The 20,555-nt window shown below is 35.6% G+C and overlaps 4 protein-coding genes, 1 long non-coding RNA gene and 1 pseudogene across 6 annotated transcripts; 1 reads left to right on the top strand and 5 right to left on the bottom strand.

Annotated features, from left to right (window-relative positions):
* Nucleotides 1-250: 250 nt before the first annotated feature.
* On the bottom strand, nt 251-3,661 carry LOC105968849 (structural maintenance of chromosomes protein 1-like; annotated as a pseudogene). The gene is made up of 4 exons (XR_016029027.1): nt 1,912-3,661; nt 832-1,862; nt 537-746; nt 251-446 (listed from the first exon to the last, which is right to left on the bottom strand). The product of XR_016029027.1 is annotated as a structural maintenance of chromosomes protein 1-like (transcript).
* An 814-nt stretch (nt 3,662-4,475) lies between these two features.
* LOC105968956 (small ubiquitin-related modifier 1) lies at nt 4,476-6,690 on the bottom strand. The gene is made up of 3 exons (XM_012993669.2): nt 6,334-6,690; nt 4,897-5,046; nt 4,476-4,798 (listed from the first exon to the last, which is right to left on the bottom strand). Exons 1-3 carry the CDS (start codon nt 6,403-6,405, stop codon nt 4,730-4,732), a joined length of 291 nt encoding a protein of 96 aa, XP_012849123.1. The 5' UTR covers nt 6,406-6,690; the 3' UTR covers nt 4,476-4,729.
* Nucleotides 6,691-7,925: 1,235 nt separating this feature from the next.
* Nucleotides 7,926-9,519, bottom strand: LOC105968473 (small ubiquitin-related modifier 2). Its single transcript, XM_012993109.2, has 3 exons — nt 9,258-9,519; nt 8,317-8,463; nt 7,926-8,199 (listed from the first exon to the last, which is right to left on the bottom strand). Exons 1-3 carry the CDS (start codon nt 9,351-9,353, stop codon nt 8,134-8,136), a joined length of 309 nt encoding a protein of 102 aa, XP_012848563.1. The 5' UTR covers nt 9,354-9,519; the 3' UTR covers nt 7,926-8,133.
* A 642-nt stretch (nt 9,520-10,161) lies between these two features.
* LOC105968525 (uncharacterized) lies at nt 10,162-11,566 on the bottom strand. Its single transcript, XR_001173754.2, has 2 exons — nt 11,215-11,566; nt 10,162-10,641 (listed from the first exon to the last, which is right to left on the bottom strand). It is a non-coding gene; the product is annotated as an uncharacterized LOC105968525 (long non-coding RNA).
* A 1,150-nt stretch (nt 11,567-12,716) lies between these two features.
* On the bottom strand, nt 12,717-13,471 carry LOC105968573 (small ubiquitin-related modifier 1). The gene is made up of 3 exons (XM_012993202.2): nt 13,269-13,471; nt 13,035-13,181; nt 12,717-12,943 (listed from the first exon to the last, which is right to left on the bottom strand). The coding sequence occupies exons 1-3, from the start codon at nt 13,344-13,346 to the stop codon at nt 12,866-12,868; spliced, it is 303 nt and encodes a 100-aa protein (XP_012848656.1). The 5' UTR covers nt 13,347-13,471; the 3' UTR covers nt 12,717-12,865.
* Nucleotides 13,472-17,080: 3,609 nt separating this feature from the next.
* Nucleotides 17,081-19,087, top strand: LOC105969028 (glucan endo-1,3-beta-glucosidase 12). Its single transcript, XM_012993750.2, has 2 exons — nt 17,081-18,713; nt 18,831-19,087. The coding sequence occupies exons 1-2, from the start codon at nt 17,336-17,338 to the stop codon at nt 18,866-18,868; spliced, it is 1,416 nt and encodes a 471-aa protein (XP_012849204.2). The 5' UTR covers nt 17,081-17,335; the 3' UTR covers nt 18,869-19,087.
* The last annotated feature ends 1,468 nt before the right edge of the window (nt 19,088-20,555 follow it).

Genomic DNA, 20,555 nt, shown 5'->3' with positions numbered 1-20,555 from the left:
TTCAAACTCTACATTATGAAGCAAGATGACCATAATATGTGATTTTTAGCTTGTATATATCAGTTTGTGGTGCATCGAAAACTATATTTTTTACACAAAGAGTACAAACTAGAGCACATTTCACGGAATCTAGATGACTATGTTGAATTTGGCACCATAAAGGTAAGAAAAAATCATAGTTGAGGGGGGTAGATGTAATTATCCAAACAAGAGGGGGGTTTTTGTAATTTGACCATACCTCAGGGGGGTGTTTGTAATTTACCCAAAAAATAATAACATAGAGAGTTAGTTTCATTCTGTAAAAAAACCATTTTTGAACCACTTAATAATACTAACGTGTAATAATATATGTAGAGAGAGAGGGAGATAAAAGAAGCATATGTCATTGACTTTTTTGTCATGACTCGGGGTAGTTTCACAAGTCAAAGGTCAACGTCCTGGAGCACCTGGAACAACATAAACTGGTCAATTTCAACTAGTAGAAACTTGTAACTGAAGAAATGAAACAAGGGCAACAGAAGATAGATTTCCTTCACCCTCTATCGGAATCCCGATAAACGCCGATCAAAGCTTGAGCTTTATCGTAGAAATTATGCTTCAACGATATCACAATGCTCTGAAATCCGGTTCCCGATCCAACATCCGTTTGCGGTTTCGATTTGATAAACCTAGCAACTTTTGCGACGTTTGAGATTTCCAACGCAGCATCCACTTCGTCCAGTATAAAAAACGGCGAAGGCTTGAAACTGCATGCCGATCGATCGCACCCGCATTTTAACAAGACGAATTAAAAAAAAATAACCACAAAAATAAAAGAAAATGAATGAGTACCTGTGAATGGAGAAGATCAATGCAAGTGCAGCGACAGTTTTCTCACCGCCAGATAATTGTAGCATATCCCTATATCGCTTATGTGGCGGCATTGCGGTGTACTTAATCCCGTATAAATACGGTTCGTCTAGGTTTTCCAAGCTCATATGAGCGGTTCCACCTACTTCATGTGTACTACTACTGCTCTTTGTCAGTTCATTGTATATTTTATTTACGTTGCTCGAAACGTGGTTAAAAGCATCCATAAACAACTCATGCCTCGTAATCTTAAACGTTGTTGTAGTCGCCGCTCACTCTCTTCTGTTCGTATCTAGCTTCTTCACATTCTCTGCACGCCTCTCTTTCCTTTTCCAACACCGCCTCGTACTGAACCACCGCCTTCATATTCGTGCCGCTAGTCGCTATTTCAGACGTCAAGGAATCTATTTTCTGTCTGAATTCTGCTTCCACCTTATCCCTTTCGCTTTCACACAGTAGCGAAGAACTCAAATCCGACAATTCTGTCAATTTCATCTTCAATATTTTGCTTCTTCGCCTCCAAATTATTCAGTCTATCATTGATACTTCTCTTCTCAACTTCTGATTAACGTATCTTTTCTTCAAGGCTGATAATTTTTCCTTGCGCTTCGGATTGCTTCAGCTGCATTTCCCTTACCGAGCCAAGCCTTTCCAATTCCACCTCCAGATCTTCTTTTTTCCTTTTAAGCCTCGCAAAAGCTTCCGCTTTCTTGACGCCGCCGCCGCCACTTGTGCCGCCAGTCATTGTACCAGATCCAGTCAACAAGGTACCATCAATAGTCACAACTTTCAAGAACCCCTGCCCGCTCCAGCTAAGACGCTTGGCTTCACTAATCTCATCACAGACTAAAGTATTTCCAACAGCATAAACAACGGCTTTTTCGAACGCACGGTCGAATTCAACGACATCAAAGACCAGTTTCGCAGTCCCGCCAAGCGTACGCAACCTCTCTGCTACTGGCTTCACACGCACCGACCGTAGGGGTATAAATGTCATTTCGGCGTAGCCGTTGTTTTATCAAATACTCAATGTACTCCTTTCCCGTACGTTCATCCTCCACTACTACAGCATCCGTGAATCTGCCCATAGCAACAGTGACAGCAAACCCGTACCTCTCTTGCCTTGTCCTATAGAGCTCGACCATGGAGGAAGAGTTGCTTGAGGGTTTTAACCGTCTCAGATAACCTAAAATCTCTCTCGTTTTCACGCTTATAAGCCCTCAATTCGCATAGCCGATTTTCCAAATCATTCATTTCTGCGTTCAACGCATAATATCTGCGCTTAGATCTCGCAACGTTATCTTTCATCTTGAGTTGTTCCTTACGCACTCTTGTGATTTCTTCATTATCCTTTCCGACCGAATCGAGAATTTTGCACGAGCCTGGCTCGCATTTGTTTCTCCTACAACTCTAGCTCCAGCTTTCGATTTCCCAACTGCCGAACGTTTTCTTCCGAATTCTTCTTCTTTTCGATATCGGATTTCTGTTGCCTGTCTAAAACATTTTTCTCGTCATTTAGTATCGCAGTTTTAGTCCAGGCCTCCTCTTTAATCCGATGATAAGGCCTTTTTCTTACTTTTTCTTATTCATCTCCTTATCAATACTTTTCATTTTCGGCATAATACAAGAAATCTCATCCTTTAACTTCACAAGCTCCGATCGGTAATTATCGAGCCCGACCCTAGTTTGTTTCTCCGTGATCCTTCCCCAACATTTTTCAATCTCTTTCATATATCCAGCTTGTTTCTCTATTCTTTTCCCTTGCTTCACCTTTATAATTATCCAATTCATGCAAAACTCCTTTCAGGCTATTGCCTTCTGCATCCGTTTCTTCGTTCGCCTTTTCGATATCTTTCCGTATGTTCGACAGTTGCCACAGAAAATGCTCTCGCTTCAACAATTTAAGTTTCTCTTGCAATTTGAGATGATTTTCAGCCTCCTATTTCTGCAATTTCTTTTGCTTTTTGTCCGCTGAAATGGTTTTCCTTTTCCGGTGAGCAAGCACGGCGTTTTCATCGGCTTCAGCTTTCTGCACTTCGAGTTCTTCGTACCGGCACTTGTACTCTTCGGAGCCGGAGATCTGTTCAACAAGGGTTGTCAGTTCCTTAGGGTTCTTACAAGCAATGGACTCCACGTCACCCTGAAAGACGAGGAAATTCCGAGCTTTGACAAGGATGTTGAGTGACATCAGCTTCGCGCTGTACTCATCCCAATTCACGATGCGGTCGCCGATCCTGTACTCGCTGCCGCCACCGGCGGTGGCGGCGGTGATTGACCGGGTGAACTCAATCTCCGACCCGTCGGGCATCCGGTACACGAGCATGACGTGTGCCCTGCGTCGTCCACTACTCTGCTCCTCCTTCTCACGGTCGTCGAACGCGTAAACGAGTTCGCGCAACTGAGTGCCGCGTAGCTGGCCGGTGCGGACGCCGAGGACGAAGCTTATGGCGTCCATTAAATTGGACTTTCCGGCGCCGTTGTTGCCCGATTATGGCGGTGAAATCGTACAAGGGGCCGATGATCTGGTGGCCTTCGTAGGATTTGAAGTTCTCCAGCTCTAGCCGGATGATTTTGCCGGCGATGGGCATTTTCAGGAATTTTGGGGGGAAAGCGAAACCCTAGGATTTGAATGTTACCAGTTTGGCGGCGATAATCGCAGAAACTGACGAGTTGAGTATACTTGTACGGCAAAGGCGGGATTCTGAAATGGGTTAAATCACGGATATAGTTTATTTACATTTCTTCCCTTTTTTAAGTAAGTCCTATAACTTTGTTTAAATTGTAAAAGTTACCTAAAATTTTGAGGGGCCCTTAGGAGCTTGCTTATACGGCTGAAATTCGAACCAAACTACTCGACACTCAATTCTAGATCATTTGTTCAGAGCTCGTTTTAACATTTTTTCGTTTGATAACACTTAAGAAGCTCGGTTTGACCTTGAGTTCAATTAGAACAAAATGACAAAATACGTAAAAAAAAAAAAAAACATTGCTTATCAAACCAAGTTCAAACACAATTTTAAAAGCTCAATAAAAAATCAAACAAACTTGAACAGCCACATGTTCGGCTAGACTAGTTTACACCACTACTTGCTTAAATTGCCTATGTCAAAGGTCCGACATGCTTGAAAGTGATTTTGTAAAATTCCAAAATTTCTGAAATCATAATGACATTTCAAGATTTTTGGAATTGAAAGTGATTTTGTAGTTCCCATAAAAATGGAAATCTTCCAAAGATGTCATTACCTATCTACTTCCAACTTTCACCCGAAATCTTCCAAAAATGTCATTACCTATCCACTTCTTCGGTTCTTCCAACTTTCACCCCTAGGGGGACCAATATGCGATAAAATAATTATAACAGGCAAACAATGCTGCTACACATATCGAACAAAATAAATAATCTATATAATAGAACATGTAATCGAGAAGCAGCCGAGGGTCATAGCCCTCGTATACCTATATTTGGCTCCACCGCTGTAATGTAGCCACTAGTTCAACTTCAGTTGCATTCGCATCACGAATGGCATAAATTTTCTTGCGAAACTCATGAAGTTTCCATCACAGCATTCTGTCTATCTACTGCGCAAAGAGAAAAAAGCAATGAACAATAAACTGACAAAATGGAATGAATGGTTAAGTAATGGGCTCATTGCAAACAGAAACGAAAGAGTCAGGGCAAACAATGTAGCTTAATAACACCATGCTGGAGAACAAGTTCAATTTTCAGCGGCGGATGTGGTGTCGATAGACCATAATATGTTTTCTTAAAACCAAATAAAACTAATGACATAAACATCTAGAACTCTCATGTGTTAAAAAACAAAGTCTCGAGAAAAACTAATTTATATTACAATTCCGCCCTTTCTTTCTATGCTCCCATTTAAGCGCTTGCATACCCTCCTGTCTGGTGCAGCATTGCATCTATCTCATCACCATCCTCCATTTCCAGCTGAAAAACGCAAAATTCCATAATTAATTCACCGTATTTTGCTAAGACAAGTATTCTTTTGTGTGTGTGTGTGTGTGTGAGAGAGAGAGAGAGATGACCTCATCGGGGGTTTGCTCCCCACGGAGGCGACGCCCATCAAACAGAAAAGCAATGGAATTGAAATCCACTGACTGACGATCACAATAGGCATTCATAAGTTTTTTCAGTTGTGTGCTTCTCTTAATCCTGAAAAAAACTTCATTCCCATCCTACCAAAAACCATCACCAATTAAAGTTGAATAACCAGCTTCGAGAAAATAAAAATTAATATACCAAATGATACATCTCTTACTAGAAGATCTCAAAGTTATCGTGAAACTTTATCAATAAAACCAATCAAAAGGAGCATTTAGTATATAAAACTTAGTATGGCAATGATGCAGTGCTTTCAGTGAAGATAAAGAACGCCACGGATAAACACTTTCCAATGAAAATTTCAAAAAATTACTTTTCAGCAGTGTGTTTTGTTAAATTTTAAATCACAAGTATGGTGCAGCTCTTTCTCAAGAAGCTTGATTATTTCCAAATACTATAGCATGCATAATATAAACACAAGATTGCACTATACAAGTTAGAACAAAATGAAATTAAGAGAAAAAAAAAAAGAAAACAGACAAACTCATGATATTCAGAATTTCCAAACAGAAGTGAACTTTTACATATTGAGGCAGCAAGTTAGCTATAGACACACATAATAATCTACTGAATTAATCAGTACAACTTTACAAGAAAACAATCGAGTTGCATGAACATCCCGGATTAGACGAAGGTCTAAAAACCACTTCACAAATCCTTAAAAACCACTTCAAAAATCCTTAAAAACCATAAATCACTATACAAGTCACAGAGACTACATAGTACCAAGTAATAACCCAACAAAAGATATTAAGACAAAGTCGAAAAGACGCTCATAGCCAGAATTCTGACCCGACAAGACTCAGCAAAGCATATGCCCAGATAATATCGTAATAGTTCTGTAGACTTCTAAATTAACTAAGAAATAAAATATCTCCGATCTTCAATATTTTCAAAATATTGTCTAATTGAGGTTTATTCTGTTGAAAAAGTTGGATGGGGTTTTCGACGGATCACTGAACTTGAGATTCCCCATAAACCCTAAATTCTGATTTACAAAGCATTTAAGCAATATCAACATATTGTTAAGCGTAAAATTTTCAAAAACACGAAAAAATCGGTGAAACTCCAAACCACTGAGTCCAACTTCATATACCAAAAACCATTCCATAAATCCTCCAATAAGAAATCATTTCTACTCAATTTCAACAAAATCTCACCATACAACTGAAAAGAGTGGCAAAAATCGACCCAAACAATAGCAATTACACGATTTATTTTAAAAAAATAAATTGCTGTCAGAATAAAATTAAACGTAGCAACAATTCCCAAACCTAAAAACACACGATTAAACACAAAACACAACGAATAAATTCGGTTCGACAAATCGACGGCGGGAAAATTAGGGGTAGTAGTAAAACCTGGCCTTTGACTTTCAGATTGATGTGCGCCGCACCATCGGCGGGTTTCTTATCTTCCTCAACACCGGACATTGTTCCGCCGCCGATTAGTCTGATTCTCCTCCGGTTTTTTTGCCCTTATTTTCTTCGACTGAGTGTTTGATATGGGACACGCACAAAATACCACCACTTTTATATTGAATTTTTTTATTTTATTTTTATCTATTTTTCTTTTCGAATAAACTTTTTTTTTTTATTAATTTATTGGGAGTAGCCGAGGAATTGAGGGTGATGTGGGGGGATTGATTTGACGGTTCAGATGGTTCTAATGCGTGATGGACGGACAGGAATTTAAGTCTGTTACGGATCGATACGATGTCGTCAGATTGGAATTTTACGTTTCCCCGCCTTTAAGAACGAATCCTCAGACCTAGAAAAGTACGCTGCGTAATTTGTAAGCTATCTTTTATCTATTGGAATTTGGCCCAAATACTTGGGTGGCCCGGCCCGGGTGGGGTATGCGAATAGTCCCTCTAATATCAACGATTTGCATTTTAGTCCCTATATTTTATATGACGTTTCATTTTGTTTTTCAAACCAAATTATTATTATTTAGATATAGGTACACCACACCATACACCAATCGCCCAAATAAATCAATTTTAAAAAAAATACAATGCAATATCTTAAAGGAGTTAAACCCTTCATTTACTGCTAACCTCTCCATGAAATTAATTCTTTGACCGTCGGGTCTTCTGTTCCGCAAGGGATAGCTTATCGGTTCGAGCAAGTGAGCTTGTGTTCGTTGATTCAAGTTTGAATCTCATTATTAACGGTTGCTAGGTCAGACTTATTACACATGATTAGCTTAGTACGATTTACGTCTTTCTTATAGTTTCCAAATTATTATACGAGAATGTAGATTTACTCAGTGCACGTATATGGTTGAATGCGGGTAAAATAAACAAGAACCAGTAATATATTAATTTTGAATGTATTTTACTCCAATTTTTCATACTGTTCAAGTTGAATTCAATATATTATCTAACGGATCATATGTTCATGTTAATAAACCAAATTTAAAAGAGCTTTTACTAATTAATCTTGAATTTATTAATTGAAATTTTATTTTTTTAGTGTCAACTCTGTTAAATTTATGAATGAGCTGATTTTTTTATTTTATTTTTTTATAGGCCCAGCCAATTGGTGCATGCCCAGGAATTAATTGAAGCAATGGGCCGAGCTGAAGTGCCGAAAGTGATGGACCAATTACATCTATTTTTCTGAAACAAAATAACAAATAATTATTTAATTTAATTTCATAAAAAGAAAATTCAGAAACTACATTATGACACCAAAACTCAAATTCAATAAAATAAATTTAACAAAAATGTAAGGACTGGACTCAAATAAAGTACTAATATAAACATAAAATCGGAGATGATAGAACGCCTTTTTTTTAACAGAGGCATATACTTTGCGTAAACCACAGAATAACCATGTGTGACAAACTTCACTTAGCCACCTTTAACATGGAGATTCAAACTTGCGTCAATTGACGCTCACTTGCTGCAACCGCTAGGCGATACCTTGCAGGACAAGGGATCGATATATACTTGGTTTAAAATAACTTCATTCAGTATTCCTCATAGGAACCAAAAAAAGAGAGATGAGTTATCAGAAACGGCAAGAACACGAACAAGCGAGATCGAGTATCAGACACCATAACTGAAGAAACTAACAAGTTACTCGTACAATTTCAAAGTTGAATGTCATCAACAAGATTCTGGGCTACTCAATAATTTAAATTATAAATATTTTCTAATCTGAAGCACCTCCATCCATGGCGGCCATAGCATCTATCTCATCAACATCCTCCATTTCCAGCTGTGCGGAAAGAAAAAAAACGGGAGAGAAGAAAAAAAATCATTTCAAAACTCATGACCCTAAAAACGTGGGGATAGTGCATCCTTTAGAGAGAGAAAGTAGAGTGGATAAAGATACCGAATCGGGAGTATCTTCATCTCCGATTTTGGTGCCATTGTAAAGATAGACAATGGAGTCATCCACCGACTGTCGCTCACGATAAGCCCTTATGAGTACCTTCAGTTTTACGTTTCTCTTTATCTTGAAAAATACTGCATTCTCATCCTTCAATCAACACAACACAACACAAAATAACAAAGTTACTGTTTCTGCAACATTTTTTAAACGAACGAACGGTCATATTTTATTCAAGTTAAACAAGTATATGAATTAACAAAATCAAAACAACAGAAACACTTGATTAAAAAATTTCAAAACGATGCGAAATAGACAATTTCATGAAAAGAAGAAAGGAAAAATCTAATCTTTAGCTAGGAGATGTAGATCATTCTTTCTTGATTTTGGTTTAACAAGACTTGGAGGGTGTTTGGCTACGCTTATAAACTGTTAAAAAGAGCTTATAACATGTTTAAGAGCTTATAAGCTCTTCCAGAATGTTTGGTAATTTTTTTTTTAAATAATCTTAAAAATTAAAAATTAAGACGTAACAACTTATCAGCTCTTAAACTGTAAGACAAGAAGCTGTAAGAGCTTATCAACTGTTTAAAATAAGTTTAGCCAAATGGGACCTTAATCAAATTTATTTCATATGGAAGTATGTAACCTCCTAAGTGCATCAAGAGCAATGTATCCTCAACCCCACCCTTCGATTTCAAGAACACTTTTTTTTTTCTTTTTTTTTTTTTGGTCAAAATCAGTCAACAAGCCCATAATTGATGAAGAACGAAATGGTGGTTTGCTAATTTTCACATAAAGAGGAAAGTCCAGGAAAATTAATAATTAAAAAAAAATCATGCAATATTAACAGAGGATAATTTATAAATAATCAAAAAATCAGGATTTAAAAAAAGAAAATGTGAGAAAAGGATATAAAAAAAAAAAAAAAAAAAAAGTGAGACCTGCTTATAATTGCTATTCACTTTGATGGTGATGTATCGAGATTGAACTATGGGCTTCTTATCTTCCACTTCTTCACCTTCTCCCGGAGTCGACATTTGGTTTTTCCGGCGACGATTTTCTGCTCCCGGAGATTAATCGTGAACGACGACTGTTGCCGACGCCGCTGTTTGTCTAATTCCGCCCTTTTTCTTCTCTCCTGCTTTTTTGAATGAGGGTTTACTGTTAAGCTTTACCGTGCGTCTTTATTTTTCTTTTCCTTTTTTTATTTTTTTATTTAATAAATATATAAAAATAATTTACATTAAAAATTAGGGGTCATTAGTGATAAGCCCCTCATATCGCTAATAAATTGTGATATATCCGACCCTTAAATCTTTCTTTGTGATAACCCCCTAGAAATTTTATTCCCAATACTACCCTTATATCAATTAGCACATTTTGTCCCAATTATTCCTTTTCCTTTTTTTTTTCTTTTTTTTTTCCTAATTGCTGAAAATCTGTAACCTAATAAAAAAAATGAATTTTTTTATTTTTTATTTTTTATTATTTCGAATATTATTTAGCATTTCTTTTTAATAAAAATATTTTTTTAAACAAAAAATTGATTTATTTTTTCTCTCCACAGGTTTACTACTTCGAATATGACTATAGTTGAATATGACTATATGTGACTATATAAGTTGTAGTCATATTCTTTCTTTATCTTGCAGTTTTTTACATTTTAATTTAAAAAATTCCGATTATGTATGTAGTACAATCCAATCGACATCCACACAAAATATCACAATTTGAATCTTATTATTACAAGTCAATTTGAAAAGTTTAGATAGATGTAGTCATATTCACAATAGTCATATATTCGAATATGACTATAGTCATGTTAAAGTCATGTTACTACTGCTGTTTTATCTAGAAAAAATATTATTTACGAAAACAATCCAATCAACATCCACACATATTCGAATATGACTACAGTCATATTCAACAATAGTCATATTCGAATATAACTTTTCTACCTAGTAATATTCTCCCCAATCATTCTGTAGGACAAGATCAATCCACCCTTTCTTAAACCATCAGAACTGAAAATTAAATCATCTAGCAGACTAGCACTTAAAAATTCACAAACAAAGAAGTGTAAAGATAATCAGCACTGACTGCAAAATCTGTCATAATAACCAAAAGAAGTTATAACATTTATGCTGTTGGAGGGCCGTACTTGGATGCCTGCTCATAGCTGAAGAACTTTACTGCCGAATTTGGGAAAATACGAGCACAATTAGTGCCATTGCCTTTAAACAATCCTTTAAAGCCTTCAGCTCTATATATATACTTCAAGCCTTGAACGGTACCACTGTATTTTATATTGTGTGAATTTTGAACCTGACACAAAATGAAAATCACAAGAATTAAGAGAGAGTAGCTTTCCAAATACATTAACTAATAAATTATGATTCCATTATATTGAATAGTCAAGCACCTCAAAAGACGGCAGAAAAAAAAAACAAAAAGATAAACAGAGTTGAGTGAAACGATAAAATAGAACATATTTGAATACGACTACAGTCATATTCAACAATAGTCATATTCGAATATGACTATAGTCATATTACTGTTGTTGTTCAAATCTGAAACTATACTTTCAGATCTGAAAAAAAATTAAAAAAATACAGACATAAAACACACACACACAACGCACACATATACAAAACACACACATACACACACACACATACATTTCACCCACAGACCCACACACAAAATCACAAGAGATCCAAAGATCTAAAAATCACAAGGGAAATATACAAAGAAAAAAAAAATCACAAGACAAATCTAAAGACCCACATACAAAATCACAAGAGACGGATCTAAAGGAAAAAAAACACGAGAGAAAGAGAGGTAGTGAGAGAGAGAATATTTCACACACAAATACAAAACACACACACACAGACCCACATATCTATACATATAAGATAAAGTGATTTGTTGGGAGGTTTGACGGCAGAACCCTAGGCGACCGTTGTGATCGGTGGTGGGTTGAGTCGATAATGGCGGTGGTGTGAAAAAGAGGGAGGAGGGCGGCGGCGCTAGTGTAAATCTCGAAGGAGAACGGCGGCCCTGGTGTAGATTTCGAAGGAGAACGGCAGCCTGTAAATCTCGAAGGAGAACGATGGCCTTGGTGTAAATCTCGAAGGATAGCGTTACAGATCTGCAAAGAAAAAAAAAAAAAAAGAAGAAAAGAACAGAGGGAGAGTGAACGTGTGAGAGAGAGATATAGAGAGAGAATGCGTGTGAACGTGAGAGTGATAAAAGAATGTGGAATAAAATTAAAACCCTAATGCATAGGGGCACTTTAGTCTTATCATATCTGGTGAGGGGGTCTCACTAATTTAAATTGGGATTTGGGTTATGGGAAAAGTCTTTAAAATCAATTGGGTTTAATTCAAAATATTTTCCACGTGAGGGGGGTATTGCATATTTCCCCTAAAAATTATATTCAATCTTAAATTGTAATCACAAAATTAAAATATTAACTTATGTTGATTCTTAGTTTTTTCTTTTTTTTATGTTATGCAAACATATATTAAATAACATTAGTTAACACGAATTTAGCAAAATTAAATAAAACTCAAATTTAATCATTGTAATTCATACCCCCCTCCACCTACAAAAAAAAAATAACAATAAGGTCACGTTTGGGGCCAAAATTAAATTTTGCCCATTGCAAATAGTTAGATGACGTTTGACAACATATAAACAATAGATGCCATTGTACATGATTAGATGTCTTAACATGTACGGTCTCGGTCTCGGTTTCGATTTTCGAATTTTGAGTTTTCGAGTTCCGCTTTCGATTTGTTCAAAATGGAAGTTATCAAAATAATTCTAGGCCATTTTATACTTCAATGCAAATCACTAAGCATATGAGCTCATTTTTAGATTTCATTACAGTGATGTTTGCAAATGTTTTTGGCAAAACAAAAGTTGATGATTATGAATTAAGTTAATGATAAGTATTAATTTATTTCTAAAAATTAAAGGGTACTTGCAAATTCCATGACAATCAACCTTCATCTTTGAGCAAGTTATTAAAGAAAAGTTGCTGCAAGAGTGCTTCTTATGTTTTAGATTAAATCAACTTATTTGAGTAAAAGTAGAAGTAAAAACTAGCATTCAAAACGAAGCAAAAATAATTGTGAAAAAAAAAACTCATAATCACTTTTCAAAAACTTTTAGAAGCACCACCTCAGTGAACTAGTTGGAAGTTAAGAAGTATGGTTTTGGCCTGAGCAGTCACTAGATAATATCTCCGGGACAATATTTTATTAATTAAAATGCTTAAAAATTCAAAATATTTTTTTTTTATATAATAAGGAAATTGTTAAATAGTGAAATTGCAATACAAATAATGCACACAACAATACCAATATCACGTGGAATGGCAAAGTTGGTCAAAGTTTCAACATTTTAGAATAAATAGATAATTAAATATATATTCCAGAATGTTCATATGAAGATGGATACAACATATATAATAGCCAAATTTGATGGATTACAGAGAGAGAGAGAGATCTAGAGAGAGAGAGAGAGAAACTGGGATGATTAATTAAGCATGATCAGTAGAAGTAGCACCTCCAATCTGGTTAGACATAGCATCTATCTCATCACCATCCTTCATTTCCAGCTGTATAATATATATTAAAACAAATTAAACCGTCAGTATAATAATATAATGCTTAGAGAGAGAAACAGAGAAAATCTAGAGAGAGAGAGACCTTATCGGGGGTGTGCGTTTCACGGATACGGCCACCGTTGAAAAGGAAGACAATGGAGTTATCCAGAGATTCCTTAGCACGATATGCGCACATTAGTTTCTTCAGCGGTGTATTTCTATTTATCCTGAAGAACACTTGCTTTCCATCCTTCATTCATTTTTCACCAACACATGAATTACACAACATCAGTTTAATTTTATTTTTTTGAAGTTTACAAATTTATTAATGTTATACCTGGCTATTGACTTTGATGTTGACGTATCCCGGTTGTGCAATGGGCTTCTGGTTTTCCTCTTCGCCGGAAGTTGACATCCTTTTTCTTCCTCCGGCGCCGGCGATGTTTTACTCTGCTGGGTTTTTCGAGGGAGGGTTTTGACTTTTCACTGAAAAGTCAGTGTCAAGTACTATTTTTTAATTGACGGTGGGGATGCGTTAGATTCTCATCTGACAGTAAAAGCATGCGTTTAATTGTTCGACGTGTGCAGTGTATAAAGGAAACAGCCAATGGGGAATCTGCATTTGTCCTGCAGATTAAACGCAATTAATGTAGATATTAACCACTGGAAATTACGCAACCACCCTTACATCATCGGCTCCCAATTTTCACTTTTTTTTTACTTACAAGATTTTTTTGTAGGCAAAATACTCTCACTTTATTTGAAAATACACCTATTAATTTAGCAACTTTACATTTATTAATAAAATTTTAATGTTTGGAGTTTAATTTTTGGTTCTAGATTTTAAGTGAGATGTATTTTAAACCAATAAAAAATAAATTAAAGAAAATTGATTTAATTATTTATTGTAGATTAGGCCGGTGATCATGGTTATATGCCTAAATGGGCCTAATCTCATTAAGTTTATTTTTTAAATTAAGAGGCTCACGAAATATAAAAAGTCCAAAGCAAATCAAAGCCCAACCCATAGACCTAGAAAAATTAATATTAACTGCTTCCCAAAAACTTCAAATTTTACAACAAATTCATAAGCATTTATTACTCAAAAAAAAATAAAAAAATTAATAAGCATTTAAAATAATTAAGTAGGTGGTTTGAAGAATTTCTATTAGTACTATTTATTACTCCTAGGGCTAGTTTGTTTGGGGATTAGTCGTTGTTAACTAAATAGTCGAACTTCGTTTGGTGTTTGGTATCCCCAATAACTTATTGGGTTGATCTGTATATATTCTGTTATAATTCATGGTTTATGTTGTCTTATTTTGCTTGAAGGAGATTTTTAATTGGTTGATTTTATCCCGACAATTAAACGAGACCCTACTTGAAAATATCGGAACCTTGAGGATATTTTTAAATATGAAATGTCCTACGCAGAAAATCGAAATTCAAACCGCCTACAGTATATCCATATGTTTCAACCACAATTTGACCTATAAGCGTGTTATGGTTTTGGTGAACAGAAACAACTGCCGACTTCATGCATGCTTATTGCACCAACCATTAATATAACGCCGCAGCTTTCTTTCCCGATATCTCAAATTATTTTATTTCTTCTAAGAAAATAATAATATATAATAATGCCAAAGAGGTCGACTATTAACATTATTTATCAAAAAAAAAAAAAAAGATAATAGTTCAGCTTGTCATAATCGATTCTGAATTTCATTGTCGAACATTTTTTAAGTCGAGCTTCTCAAATAAATTATTATATGAGAGTGAACATGTTTTCACTAGTGGTTGCAAATTATTTTATACATTTAATTGTATTAATGAGAGCACAAAGGCTCGATAGTGTTTATCTCATTCCTCAAAAGTCTCAACTGCAATCAACTAACGCTGTCTTTATCCATAAGAAAGAAGATCTAATTGAAAAGTTAATGAACTTTACGCGAAAAAATGAAGAGTAGATAAACTAAATTCAATAAACAATACGTCAAAAGCGTGTTTACTCATTATATCATTCCCTTTTGTCATTTTTCTTCTGGTAATACATACGTGTAACCATTCAATCGATGTTTTTGGGTTTGACTATTACATTTTTGTTATGCTAAATTTATAGTGATGAATTCAAAGCGAATTTGACTTGTTGCTAAATATTAATTTGCACTTGAAATGGGTATAGTAGAGGGGGCCCCCTGTTTAGTAGTATTCTAGACCGACTACTAGTCATGTATATAAGACAATCTAGATGCATCATCGAGTTATATGCAATGGGTAAGTATTAATCGTAGATTTGCACTTAATTATACGTATTCAAGTGTACGTATACTTCGTTGTTTGTTATAATTAGATTTATCTACGATAAACACTCACCGAGTATATATATAGTCAAATGTAGCATCTACCTCTCACCGTATAAGCAACAATGCTAACCTCTATTGTTACAAGATTGACCAATTGGCTTGAATGTATGTGGGTAATTACTTATCAACATTCAACACACATGAAATTAATTATTGGCAAGACTTTTAAATGATGGTTCGATAAGTTTTCGTGTTGCATACATATATTGAAGTCTAGTAATAAAGAGGTGGCGTTTGCAGAGTTTTTTGATGAATGAATTATGATCCAAAAACACCTCATAAATTATTTTCAAAAACTTATGCAAACACCTCATAAATTACTAGTATGATATTATTTATTTTTTTCTCATATTGTTAAAGCTATCATTCTTCATCGTGAGTAAGAAATTCGACGCAGTCAATATATTTTCCTAATCGATAATTAATCTTCAATTGGTTAAATAGGGACACCCATACATTAGGGTCGACAACTCCCTTACTCGCACGAAAACTCTCTATTACTTAAGTCACCCTAAAATGTAAAGAAAATAAAGAAGATTTTCATAAAGCATGAAAAGTGCTTAAAAATCAATTAATTGTCTCAATAATAATCAAGGTAATCTCTATACGCTTCAATACCACATTAATCTAATTAAGGGTATGCGGTAATAAAATAAATTTATGATGGCCCAACAATAATTTAATTTTGCATATTTGGTATGTGCATGTAATCGAATCCATTATCTTTTCGTATGAGGTTGAGCCCATAATATTTATAGTCCAATTACATTAGAATTAATGTTTGATTATTTGAAATAACATTATAAATTTTGATAAATTCATGTCGCACCAAGTTATTTTGCATAGAGAAACTATAAATAAAATTGGCGATATTAAAAAAAAAAAAGTGTATAGAAGAATTTCTTGAATGTTTTAAATGGAATAAAACATCAAATTTAAAGATTTTAATATGAAAAAAATTATAAAGATACAAAAACTGAGAAAATAAAACAAAAAGAAAATGAATATATCATTTTCTGTCAGAATCTAAAACCCGTTGTAATAAGAACATACCGTACACTGACCCCATCTTAGATATGACAACATTTGTCGTAATATAATAATGAATAAATAATCATGCCTATCTGGCACCTCCAACGTTCATATTTCCTGTAAATTAAATCCAATCAACATATATTCACTGCCTTCATCATTCCCAGTTTCTTTTTATTTTTCTTTTTTAATTAGGGAAAAAAAATAATGCATGCAATAACCATCATTTAATAAAAATAAAATAAATAAGATTTGATTGAAAAAAAGGGAAGGATCCGGTGGGATTGACCACATCGAACAACAAGGTAGGCCACCAAAATCCAAGCCTATAGTTACATTTTGTATTAGGTATTTACCATGATGATTAATAGCTAATATATCACGTAAATCTATTTAAGTAATTATAATTATTTTTAATTAATTAATTTATGTAAATAATTATATATCGCACGGTCAATTTTATTAAGTGGGGATCGTGTAGAATAAACCACATTACCATGATGATTTTTAGTGGGTATTATTCCGCTCTTTGATTTTCCTTTTTTATTTTTAATTTACATGGAAATAAAACTATTTAATTAATTATTTTGATATTTTTAAGCAAATAAAAATTCAATTTTTATTTTAATTTTTTGAGAGAGGCAAATAAAAATTCTTAATTAACCAAATATTCTCTTCTTATCTTATAGTAGTATCTTATAACTTAATAAAAACTGCAATAAAATCCTCAACGTTCACCAAGAAACAATTTTGATAAACCAATATTAACTTTCTAATTATTAATTTTGGTAAATTTCCTTAAATTACACTAAATAATCACCTAATATTCGGTTTACTCATAATTAGGTATAATTAATAGCTAGTAAAACAGATTTACATACAGGGTGGGCCCCACGCGCACCCCACCACCCCCACCCCCCTCACTAACTCCACCACTGTAAAAAAATAAAATCGACGCTCTATATAAGAGCGCTCTAATTCTTCTAAATTTCTACAAAAATATTTTGCAATGGAGTTTTTCACACAGTTATCACACTTTCTCTGCGCTTTTCTCATCTTCGTTTGCTCTTCGAGTTCAATCGTATCCGTCTTCTCCGCTTCCGGCACCATCGGAATCAACTACGGCCGCATCGCCGACAATCTGCCATCTCCGCCGCAGGTGGTGCAGCTCCTCAAAGCGCAGGGTATCACCAAAGTGAAACTCTACGACACAAACTCCGACGTCCTCTCCGCCTTCTCCGGCTCCGGCATCGCCCTCACCGTCGCCCTCCCGAACGAGCAGCTGGCCTCCGCCGCCGCCGGAACCTCATTCACCGACGCCTGGGTCCAGTCCAACATCCTCGCCTACCACCCGAACACCATCATCGAAGCAATCGCCGTCGGCAACGAGGTCTTCGTCGATCCGGCGAACACCACCCAATACCTCGTCGCCGCCATGAAAAACGTCCACGCTTCTCTCTCTAAAAACGCCGCCTCCTCCATCAAAGTGTCCTCGCCGATTGCGCTCAGCGCACTCGAAAATTCATACCCTTCCTCCTCCGGTTCGTTCAAACCCGAACTAATCGAACCGGTAATTAAACCGATGCTGAGTTTCTTAAAAGAAACCGGTTCGTACCTCATGGTCAACGCTTACCCATTCTTCGCATACATCGCCAACACCGACACCATCCCGCTGGACTACGCCGTCTTCCGCAACAACTCCGGCAACCCGGACTCCAACAACGGCCTCCTCTACAAGAGCCTCTTCGAAGCCCAAATCGACGCCGTTTTCGCGGCGGCGGCCGCCTTGGGTTACAAGGACGTTAAAATCGTCATATCGGAAACCGGCTGGCCGTCGAAGGGCGACGAGAACGAAATCGGCGCCGGAGTCGACAACGCCGCCGCGTACAACGGAAACCTCGTCCGACGCGTGCTCACCGGCGGTGGGACCCCACTCCGGCCCGACGAGCCGCTCAACGTCTACCTATTTGCGCTCTTCAACGAAAACCAGAAGACCGGTGCCACGTCGGAGCGAAACTACGGGCTGTTCTTCCCCGACGAGAAGAAGGTTTACGACATCCCGCTCACGGTGGAGGGCCTCACCGCCGCCCCCAACATGACGGAGAGCAAGACAAAGGTGGCGCCGGCGCCGGCTGCTGCGGCGGGGCAGACTTGGTGCGTGGCGAATGAGAAGGCTGGGAAGAAAAAGCTGAAGGAGGCGCTGGATTACGCGTGTGGTGAAGGAGGCGCTGACTGCCGTCCGATTCAGCCCGGTGCCACGTGTTACAATCCTAGCAGCCTGGAGGCGCATGCATCCTACGCGTTCAATAGCTACTATCAGAAGAACTATCGCAAGAGTGGGACCTGCGATTTTGGCGGAGCTGCTTACGTCATCACTCACTCTCCCAGTAAGTCATCCAATTATTGGTCAAAATAATTTCAATGATTCATAATTAATACGTTGACCGTTTGATTTCATATTTATTTATGACTTATTATTGTTATTTAATTTTATGTTTTTGCAGAATTCGGCAGCTGCGAGTTTCCAACGGGCAACAACTAGGATTTGGATTTTTTTTTTTTTTGAACAAATTGTGGGATTATTATAGCTCACCTATTTTATTTTTTTATTATTTATTATTAGTTAATAGTATATATATAGTAGATTTATCATTTACGTGGTGGACACATTGGTTAGTTCTAGCGGAGCGGATATGACTTTTTATCTTTGGATTTATTTACCTACTTTTGATTTATATATTCGATTATATTTTTTCTGCGATTTGTTTATGCAAATATTGTCCATTTATTAATTAGTATTATTAATTGTGTGTTAAGTATTACTAGTTCTTACTGGTCTATGTTTGATTTTAATATATAGTTTCAAAAAGGTTTTCATTTGTTGAGAATTCTTATGATAAATTATAGGAAAATATAAAATCAAATAAAAACCAAAGTTCTATAATTAGAGGCAATAAATTATTAGAATGTAACTGGGCCTTTTTGTCAAAAAAAAATCTCAATGGTCCTCCTATTGTTAGAAAACATATTGTTGATGGACCAATCCACTTCTATAATTTACTAAGAAAGCCCAAAATTTAACTAGATCTTGGTCCGGGGGCCCCTTCGCAATTGACTTTTATTTTAAGCCATGCAGTTTTTTTTTTTTTTTTTTTTTTTTTTTAATTTATGATAATTAGTTCAAGCAATAAAAAAATTACATTTTTTTGGAATTTCGGATTACATTTTATTTCATTCAGTAATACTAATACACATATTATATTGACGATAAGTCCTTTACTCATTTCTTTATAGGTAATTCATAGTTATTAAATATGAATTTACAGATTTTAATTATATTTTAATTAAATTAGTCTTTGAAAAAATTATTTTATTCTATAAATAATATAAATAAAACATGTGCAAGAATCTACAAAAAATTCCAAAATTAAAATCTTAATAAATTTGTGTTTGCACCCAAACAGAGGATTTATTAATAATAGATTCGAATAAGGAAATGGTATATTCCCGAATATTCCACCTCGGCTGAAACATGGAACCATGCCCTGGGCAACTGTATGGGACTTGTGTGTGGGTGAGTTCATTCAATTTACAATACTACCCCTGACAAAATCAAAATTACAATTAAGAATCCCCATAATCTGACATTCGATATTGGGCCTAGTTAAAAAAGCCCACAATGCCCCAAAGGCCCGAAACTCACTTCAATCTTTCTCTTCTTTTTATTTTTTATTATATTTTTTTGACGTAAAATTACGATTTCGCCACTAATAACTCGTGTTTATATAATGAGCAAAGAGAGTGCGACGCATAACTATCCAAAATTGTCACACATTTATCTGTTTAGTTCGATTTACATACACCTCTCGTCTAATTTACGACGAATTATTGTACGAAATAGATAGTTTTCACCCAGAAAACGTGTCTCCTAATTTTTTTCTTTGTTTTAGAAAAAAAGAGAGGGTACAAATAGGTAGTGTTACTGTGTTAGGCCTTCAATTCTTGGACCAATTTACCCACTTCGTGCCCCCCAATCTCCTACCATATTAGGTTTGGACCATTTTAGTGTGAATTGTGGAGTACCTTTTTTTATTTATTTATTTTGGTTTTGGAATTTTAATTTGGGGTCAAACAAACAGTTGAATATTGTTATTTCTTAAGCTTTTCTTTTCAACCTACTGTAACATGATAAAGACTATGCAAATTAAATATAGGCAATATGAAATTGC

The sequence above is a fragment of the Erythranthe guttata genome, chromosome 13 (genome assembly GCF_056151865.1).
Source record: "Erythranthe guttata isolate IM_541 chromosome 13, IM_541, whole genome shotgun sequence".
In the NCBI taxonomy this organism is placed as follows: domain Eukaryota; kingdom Viridiplantae; phylum Streptophyta; class Magnoliopsida; order Lamiales; family Phrymaceae; genus Erythranthe; species Erythranthe guttata.
Note: the sequence above shows the minus strand (reverse complement) of the source record. Positions and strands in the feature narration are given on the sequence as shown.

Excerpts from the sequence above, each read along its gene's own strand:
- LOC105968956 (XM_012993669.2), bottom strand. The coding sequence starts at position 6,405 with ATGTCCGGTGTTGAGGAAGATAAGAAACCCGCCGATGGTGCGGCGCAC. Across the intron at positions 5,047-6,333 it reads ATCTGAAAGTCAAAGGCCAG|GATGGGAATGAAGTTTTTTT; the intron begins GTTTTACTACTA and ends GGTTTTTGGTAG. Across the intron at positions 4,799-4,896 it reads GGGAGCAAACCCCCGATGAG|CTGGAAATGGAGGATGGTGA; the intron begins GTCATCTCTCTC and ends TGCGTTTTTCAG.
- LOC105968473 (XM_012993109.2), bottom strand. The coding sequence starts at position 9,353 with ATGTCGACTCCGGGAGAAGGTGAAGAAGTGGAAGATAAGAAGCCCATA. Across the intron at positions 8,464-9,257 it reads TGAATAGCAATTATAAGCAG|GATGAGAATGCAGTATTTTT; the intron begins GTCTCACTTTTT and ends TGTTGATTGAAG. Across the intron at positions 8,200-8,316 it reads ATGAAGATACTCCCGATTCG|CTGGAAATGGAGGATGTTGA; the intron begins GTATCTTTATCC and ends CTTTCCGCACAG.
- LOC105968573 (XM_012993202.2), bottom strand. The coding sequence starts at position 13,346 with ATGTCAACTTCCGGCGAAGAGGAAAACCAGAAGCCCATTGCACAACCG. Across the intron at positions 13,182-13,268 it reads ACATCAAAGTCAATAGCCAG|GATGGAAAGCAAGTGTTCTT; the intron begins GTATAACATTAA and ends AAATGAATGAAG. Across the intron at positions 12,944-13,034 it reads AAACGCACACCCCCGATAAG|CTGGAAATGAAGGATGGTGA; the intron begins GTCTCTCTCTCT and ends TATATTATACAG.
- LOC105969028 (XM_012993750.2), top strand. The coding sequence starts at position 17,336 with ATGGAGTTTTTCACACAGTTATCACACTTTCTCTGCGCTTTTCTCATC. Across the intron at positions 18,714-18,830 it reads CGTCATCACTCACTCTCCCA|AATTCGGCAGCTGCGAGTTT; the intron begins GTAAGTCATCCA and ends ATGTTTTTGCAG.